Source organism: Protobothrops mucrosquamatus, unplaced genomic scaffold (assembly GCF_001527695.2).
Source record: "Protobothrops mucrosquamatus isolate PMUCROS unplaced genomic scaffold, P.Mucros_1.0 scaffold5301, whole genome shotgun sequence".
Taxonomy (NCBI): domain Eukaryota; kingdom Metazoa; phylum Chordata; class Lepidosauria; order Squamata; family Viperidae; genus Protobothrops; species Protobothrops mucrosquamatus.
Window position 1 is genome coordinate 19525 of NW_015391167.1, and position 8765 is coordinate 28289.

At 34.6% G+C, this 8765-nt stretch overlaps 1 protein-coding gene across 1 annotated transcript in view; it reads right to left on the minus strand.

Moving 5' to 3' along the window:
• The window catches only part of NUP160 (nucleoporin 160), a gene marked incomplete at its 5' end in the record, with an annotated part of 23662 nt that extends 15035 nt beyond the window's left edge, over positions 1 to 8627 (minus strand). Inside the window, 13 exons of the mRNA XM_015829045.1 lie at positions 851 to 956; positions 1040 to 1136; positions 1742 to 1836; positions 1943 to 2038; positions 2159 to 2278; positions 2871 to 2969; positions 3283 to 3352; positions 3836 to 3992; positions 5024 to 5094; positions 5684 to 5817; positions 6110 to 6270; positions 6370 to 6497; positions 8462 to 8627. Coding sequence (XP_015684531.1) covers positions 851 to 956; positions 1040 to 1136; positions 1742 to 1836; positions 1943 to 2038; positions 2159 to 2278; positions 2871 to 2969; positions 3283 to 3352; positions 3836 to 3992; positions 5024 to 5094; positions 5684 to 5817; positions 6110 to 6270; positions 6370 to 6497; positions 8462 to 8627 — 1500 coding nt within the window. The remainder of the gene's footprint in view (positions 1 to 850; positions 957 to 1039; positions 1137 to 1741; positions 1837 to 1942; positions 2039 to 2158; positions 2279 to 2870; positions 2970 to 3282; positions 3353 to 3835; positions 3993 to 5023; positions 5095 to 5683; positions 5818 to 6109; positions 6271 to 6369; positions 6498 to 8461) is intronic.
• Between the last annotated feature and the right edge of the window lie 138 nt (positions 8628 to 8765).

An 8765-nucleotide genomic window follows, 5' to 3' on the forward strand; every position in this document is an offset into this window, starting at 1 on the left:
AGCAAGCGGGACTGGCCTAGGGGATTTTATAGGGGTTTTAATTACTTTTAATTGGACACTTTCAAATATTTCGTTTTAATTAAATTTTAATTAGGTGTAATATGTATTTATGTTAGCTTTTTATCATCTGTCAGCCGCCCTGAGTCCGAAAGGAGAAGGGCGGGATATAAATGCAATTAATAATAATAATAATAATAATGGGAGAATCTAAGACTGTAAAGTTTTGCAATGTTTATGCTTGGATGAAACTTCTAAAACTCAGCAATGGCTTATTGATTTCTCCTCTCTCTCCTATGTGGGGGGCAGGAAAAGGAGAAGTAAATAAGCCATTGCTGAGTCTTAGATTCTCCCATGAATTGTTGACCAGATCAGAGATGCATGTGAAGCTCTTTTCCATTCTACACTTTTCTACAATTAAAGGTAAAGACAAATAAGGAAAATGCAAGGAAAGACACACAGGAAAACTGTGGAGCAGAAGTTATTAACAACATTCATACTGCCAACTCTCCCTTACAAACTACAGGACCTACAACTGTTCTTTTGCACAACTGTGTTTAGGAAACCTGTATCTAACAAATGCCACATGAATCAATTCTCTTAATAATTATTAAATACAGCATATATGTGAAATACAGATGACTGACATAAATTTAACATGACAATTTTTAAGGGTTATTGTTTGTTCTATTGTTTTTTTTTTGGTAATATAACTTAACAATAGGATTATCCTTTGGATAAAACCTGTTTTTGCTCACTTTTGTATATTTTTTAAAACTGCAGTAAAAAAAACAACAAAAAAGTATTTTTTAAAAAAATGAATGAGACAACATTTCTATATATCCCCTCATACCTTTCCGATAATTATGACGATAAATATGGAAAGCATATAGCAATTCATAGTAATTATGTGTCATCAGATCTACTGCCCGAGCACGATATTCAATTATTCCAACAACCTGTAAAACAAATAATATTTATCAAACATAGCCAAATATTTTGTGTAACTTTATCTTGCTATTAAGGAGAATAGATGACATACCTCATTATGAAGATTCACATATGGAAACTCCACAAGATCCTGCAATTGGGAGCGTTCACAGAGAACTACTACTAGTTGTCGTAAACAATCCAGTTGCCTGGGGAAAAAAATGAAGCAAAAGGTTCATAAACAAATTTATCTTACAACCATCATCTCTGTAAGCAAGAGGTCTAATATAGGCGCAGATGAAGAAGCCCATATTACACACACATACACACAAACTACAATTCTGATTATAGAAATACCTTCTACTTAAGCAATTTCATTTACACACAGCTAGTTCTTTCACAAAAAGAGATTTAATACATCAATCAAAGCACAGAATAACAGAATCCATAATTGGTGGGTAAAACAGTCACATGTTTCTATCTAAACAACCCACTGAATAAATAATTCGGTTTCCCTTAAAAACAGGGCAATAAGAGGAATTTGTGCAGTGGTTCATGAAGCATGATCAATGCTGAAGTGCAAAAACTATGGCTAATTTTGAACACCAATTTGTTTCTCCATTAATGACCAAATTTTCACTTTTTCTGCAAAACAAGAACAAGATAACAAGAACTAAAGAAAATGAAAATTCAACAGCTCTCTCCCACAGGCCCTATCCTTAACATCATGGTTTATAAGCAGCTATTGTTATAAACTTATAAAATTATGCATACATAATTCATAGATGTGACTGGAAGATATATATATCATTACCTGCTTGGATCTGGATTATGAGTCAAAGCTTCATATGCTTGACTATTATGTCCTAAATCTAAATGATGTTTGAAAATGCAAGTCCTCAGGGTAGCCTGCAATATAAATATAGTAGCTATGATAACCCAGAACCAATTAAAAAATTAGTTAGAGGGTACAAACAAATCCTGTATGAGGCAAATAGGCATTTTGGCTTCCTACCTGACTTCTCCAATCATCTGCTGCTTCAGTGATTGCCAAAGTAGCCAGCTGAATGATCAGTTCAGGAAGACCCATGGTGTCCAAGAGGCGCAAAACCTAGGGAGAGGGTTATTTGGCCACTAATGTTTTATTTTCACTCTTTGTTTATACTGTAAAGACATGCAGCAATTGCAAGGACAATGAGATTGTGTTACTTTTGCTCAGTAACAAAAATACCTTATCGTAGTATTGTAGCTGTGGAGTAGAAGCCATTTCTACCTCTTCAGATCTAATCAGTCTATCTAAAAACTCTTCTTTTCCAACTTCCGAGGCAGCTTGACAGAAACAGTCCAGTGCCTGGAGGAAAAACGGAAGTCATAAAAAGTATTACCAACTATTACAAAATTAGCTATAAAAATTGTCAATCTCATATATGTTTGTTACCAAAAGTTATTTCTTAGAGCAGAACACAATCCACAAAACCATATACATACATAGTGTTGTAACCCTCTGTATTCCAATACGGTTCCAAATTATTATTATTTTTTAAAAAGCTTCTCTTTAGGATAGTTGTGATATTGAATTATAATGGCATGTAGGTCAGGGGTGTCAAACTGCCGACCTACAGCCAGATGCGTCATGGCGAAACCGTGTCCACCCCATTGCCGGCAATGGAAAAAAAGTCACAATACGTCACAACACGTCACGTGACGTTGGGAGTTTGACACCCCTGATGTAGATGATATGAGGAGGTTGATAGTTATGCAGTCGATCCTTTTCTTTTTTGGATGATTTTTTTTAAAAATTAGATTGAACTACATTCATCAAAACTTTCAAAAATAACATTCCTTTCTTGAATGTGATGAATAATTACAAACCAACCCTTAATACATTACCTATCACTTAGTATTTTCCAAAGAAAATGAAACATTTTTGAACATAAATTTACCTTGTGTTCTTCTCCTGTAACAAGATAGCAATGTGCCATCATAAAACGACACGATCCCACATTAACATGACACCAAGGTTCCAGCAAACGAATATATTCCTGATATACAAATAAAGCAATTAGACAAAGAAAGGTTAATCTTACTTTGCACTGGATTTAAATAATAATCTCTCACTAAAATACAATGAAAAAATATGTGCCACCAGTGCTACCAACTAACTAAATCGGGTCATACATTCTGAAATTCAAGTTTCAGCAAGCAAAATACAACTAGTATCAGCTGAAAGAAAGAGAAGGAAGTTTTCAGTGGTTATAGCTACCTCAGCATTCTACTAATAACCAATTACATCAGTTACCTTGCTTATGTTTTGTTTAAAGAATACTCCAAAGGTATTCCACGTAGAGATCTCACCTGTAATTGAGCATACTGACACGCCCCCATCAAACATTCTGGGAAGAGGAAGCTAGGATTACTGGGCCACCTGAAGACAGCATAAGGAATATAGGTTTCTTCGATGTATGACAAGGCAGTGGCCCTCCATGTAAATTCAGAGCAAGAAACTATATTTCCAGTATCGTTTACAAAGTGAATCATTCGAAAAATGAATAAAAATGTTAACGAATAATGAAACAGTAGTATTTAAAATGCAAAAAAGGAGAAAGACACGCAACAAAAACTAGGAAATCAACAAGTAGCCAATCTGGATCAACTATATCTCATTCTCTTCTGGGGAAAAGAACTGATAGCTGATTCCAATTAAACTATTTCTGGCTGGTTCCTAGCTGAACTCATTACTATCTCTGCAAAAGATGCTTTGCAATACGACAACTTGAAATAGGTCAGTTTGTTTATATGCACCTGTGTGCAAAACAATGGAAAAGTTCATGGCTATTACACAAGTTGATTTTTTTTTAAAGCCTAGCCATGATCCATTATTCAGGTCAGGGATATGTTGAAAGGATACAAAAATTGCAGTAGATAACTGGAAATTGCCGAAAACATTTGAGGCCAACTCAAACATGTTTCATCCAAGGCTGCATTAGACTGGAAGAGCTGAGATATTATGTGTTTCCGGGCTCCTTCCTGAAAGAAGAGCTCCACAATTGTTTGAGGGCTTGACACTAGAAAAAAATATTTTAATAAATTGTAAAAATCAATTACAGAGCAATAACTTTCAGAATGTATTATTAGTCACCAAACAGTCTTTCAATTTAAATTACTTTTCCATTCTATATTCTATTTCTGATAAAGCTATGTGGGGAAGATTTTTTTATTTTAAGATACAGATAGTCCTTGGGTTACGACAGCAATTGGAACCTGCTGTTGCTGTTGCTAAGCGTGACATCACAAGACTGCAACAATGATAATCCCAACAATCCCAGTTGTCATCATAACCTTAAGACATGTGGATCAATAAGCAGGAAGCCGTGTAAGTCCCAGGCAAAGATTGTGGGGGATTTCATAAGTGGGGTGAGAGAAGCCAGGGAATGCCTTGGGAAGTCCAGCACAGACTATGCACAAGTTGGGGGGGGGGGCAGGGGACAGGAGGTGCTGTAGCGTGTGCACAGGCATGCAAGTGGGTGCACTGGTTACATGAGCACAGAAATATCAGGGAAGTGGAAGGCAGGTGACTGCAAAAACACCAGAAAGTGGATGATGCCATGGAAATGTAAGAGGTTCGGGGCATAGGATGCGGAGCAAGAAGTTTATAATAAGAATAAACATTGTTTAATAATGTTTAAAGGATCTCATCGGTTTTAACAGCTGAGCAATATTTTGTGATTTCTTAATGTATTTGATCTAATAACATTATTGATCAACTGGAAAAATCTTTAATATTAATGTTATTATTTGAAATTAAGCATAAAATGAAAACAAATACTAAAACAAAGGCAAAAGCGTTTTGAAATGTATGTTACTTTTACAATTTTAAAACCTTTTAATCTTAAATTAATTCTGATTTTAATTTTTATTGGTTATATTGTACACTACCCAGAGCCTCTCTCTGAGGGAGATGGGTGATTACGAAATAAGATAGATAGATAGATAGATAGACAGACAGACAGACAGACAGACAGACAGACAGACAGACAGACAGACAGACAGACAGACAGACAGACAGAGACAGACAGACAGACAGACAATTTCTTACCCAGCTTCAATGGTGTTATTGTTGTGGAATCTGTTAGCTTTAATACCGAAAGATGCTGTAGGTTTGATTCCCTACAAAAAGATCAATTATCTCATTTAACATACTTAGTTATATAATTCTAACCCTATATTTTAACTGTAACTAGGATGAAGAAAGTCTTAAAATAAAAACTTAAAAAATAGGTTAATGGGAAGACAAAGATCTATCATATTTAAAAATAAAAGCTTAATACTTTCTACAAGAATGTTAAATATTTTCTTGGATATCATCAAATTTGTTTTTCCTATTGTTAAAATAACAATTCATCATTGAAAAATAACATGATGAAGACTTTATGAAGTCTTACAGTTTCAAATATGGATGGACCGATCAATTTGGAAATGTTATATACTGAAATACATAAAAATGACATTCAGGATAACGTAACTCATCTGTACATTGTTTTAAATAACAGACAATCTTCTCCATCTCCTCACAAAACCATCTCCTAACAAAATTCCATTGAAATGTAATAGTCATAAGCAGACTTTGGACAAATTGTTTCCAATGCAAAAAAATAAAAATAAAACATGCCTATTTTATATACAAAGGAAAATAAATACACTTTTATATACTTCATTATATACCTATATATTTATACACTAAACATAAAACACTTACAGTTCATCAACAGGAACATCTGATGCCAAACGCTGACTTGCCCACCTTATCACATAATAAGATAGTAACAAAATAGATGTACGATGTAGTAAGTTCTGTTGAGTGTGGAATAGCTGATCTCCTCCCAAAAGTATCTGAAACATGTCAATAAACATTAAACTGTAGCTAATTTGGTAACACTGAGAAAGAAACAATGATCACACATAAATGTGAAAATAATTCAAGTTCAATGCCAGAGACACCACACAGCAATTTATTAACAACTTTCTGCATGTTATGCTCGTTTGTCAAATGACAATATTTATCCAGCAAAATTTTTCCATTACTGATCTATTTCTTGCCCTCTATCATAAAATGTGCCCCTAATGTTTTTCATAAGTAGGGTGTTTTAGGATTCCGAAGGATATTAGTGTTTGATATACTCACAGCATCTCCAAGCCGTAGTAAGAGCTGCTGTAAAATCAACAGGTCCCGGCAAATTAAAAAGCGTGTCATGGACATCTTGTACACACACCGGCATACCATATTTACTGTTGTGCTACTACCATAAAGTTGTGACAGATGCATGCGCACGTTTATGGGCTGAACTGTAGAAAGAGGCAAAAAACATGTATTAACTTAAGTTGCTTCTATTTAATCAGAATGTTGGGGATGGGAAGGAGAGGCTAATGCTGTTCTCCTCTCACCAGGACTGAATCCTCTATCCATCTCAACATCTGTTTCATAGTCCATTTCCCGGATAAGCATCCCAATAGCATTAACTGGACTTTTGATTTCTTGTAGTTTGCTGTGAATATCTTCCATCATATTTTCTCTGCAAAAAATAAGTAAAATTTAAGTAGGCTGAATTAAGAGATTATTGAGAGATTATAGATTATGAAAGTGAAGTAATTTTGTGGCATATTTACTATCTCTCAATGATTCTTAACTTGATATCTCGTATGTTGATACTTCCTTAACACATTAGTCTGAAACTAGTGATCGTCAAGACATATACTGTTATTTAATATTGCATGTATTGACAGCAGCGAGAATAGCATTTGCCCAATACTGGAAAAATGAAAACTTACCAACTGAAGAGATTTTAATTAAGAAAATTTTAGAGTGTGCAGAAATGGATAGATTAACCTTAGAGATTAAAGAGAAAGAAGATTCAGTTTACTTTAAAACATGGGATAATTTTTACCAATGGTTAGGAAAAAGAACTAGTGAGAAATGAATGTGATGTTATTTTGAATATATATTAGTAAGAAGAATGATATGTATTGGCCAACTGATACTGTTTATGATTGTTTATCATATTCATTACAGCTATTTACTATTATATTAATTAGTGTTACTGAACATATGTACCCGGACAATAGTCTGTTTGCTAAAGCTTGAAAATGTTACTGGGGGGCAACCCTAATGTTGTTCCCAATCCCGTCCCAACCTCAATCCTGATCCCAACCCCACCCCGAACCTTAATCCCCATCCTGATCCTATCCCTTCCCAAACCTTATAAAACTCAATAAAAACCTTTATATATATAAATATAAGACATATACTGTTTGTTAAGTGCAGATTAATAATTTCACACAGGACATATAGTTATAGGGAACATATGACCTTTATTATAAAGGACAGCCCTTATTACAGAAATGTGCCCTTTAGATTTATTTATTTATTTATTTATTTTCTTGGTTTTGCTTTGTAAAGCAGTTATAAACCTAAAATGATTTTTATCTTTATGAGTCTCTTTCAAATATGACCTCTTTTCAACTCTCTTTTATTTTTTCAAGAAAATATAGTCACCATGCCTATAGTTCAACTGTGAATTTATGTGACAATTTTCTTGCTTGAGAGATTCTAGAGATTTAATACAAGGCTTTAACACAAAACAAACCGCCATGCTATTCTCCTAGAAACCTAGTGATTCAATTGTCTGATCAAACAAGTGAGCCTAATGCAAACTTCCAAACTTTTTTTAAGAGCAAAACTCAAATCTTTCAGTTCTTGATCAAGAACTGATTAAGGCCTAAAGAAGTGGAACCTTAACACTGGAAGATTGCTTTTTACAAGAGGCATCAACTTAGCTGCCTTTGCTTCCTGAAGGGAAAAGGCCCAAAAAGATTTTATTTCATTATTCTGAAATATACATTCCTTCTTTCCAGTCTGCCTCCACAACTAGAAACCAGTAATTGAAAGTGAACTAAAGATGCAGTAGATTAGTGACAGGCATGTCTGTAATCATTCATTCTGTAATCATTTTTCTTCATGAAAAGGAAGAACAACTCTTGTTGGGAACAAAATGGCAAGTTAAAACTGCCTGGTGAAGATGTTGGGAAGATGTATTACCCATCCCCCCACAAAATACCTACTACAGCTTCCAAGGCCCTCACTCATGGCACTGAAATTCAGCAGCAAAATGGCCGAAATTTCTCTATGCAATTTCAAGTCATTTGGGGGATTTCAGCAAGATTTAATGGTGGAATGGAATAGTTTGCCTCTCAGGGTTTCTTGCTCCCATTCCTATCCTTAAACATGATAACAGTTTACATACATGTTCATTATACTATTCCCTTTCAAGACAAGCAACATAACAAAAGTGCAAAATGTTTCTGAATCTTTAGAATATATTACAACAGTCCAAGTATGACATAATTAAGCCACTCGTGGTCATGGTCAAAATAAATACCCTCAAGAGAGATATGTAAATACATCTAATCAATTCAATGCTGCAAAGGAAATGAGCAAATCAATCTTTATATGCACATGTAGCTCAAAATCCAGGCTTACGTGTCATTAGCAATCAAGTCTTTAAGGATCTGTTCAGCAGCTCTCTCTGGAGACTGGAGACGGAAGCAAGCCATTTCCATTGTGAGTGCCATTTCCACAGAAACTGATTCGCCAATTAATCGAAGGCACTGAAGGAGGCTCAGAAGATCATGAGAAAAATCAGATTCTGCAACAAGAAGATTATGTTCACAATTTACGAAAAATAAAGCAGCTTTTTGTAGTACGTTCTAAACCAGCATAAAATACTCAGGTCCCTTTCATTTGGTATGTCAAATAAAAGCCCAAATAAGATGAAATATGTTTC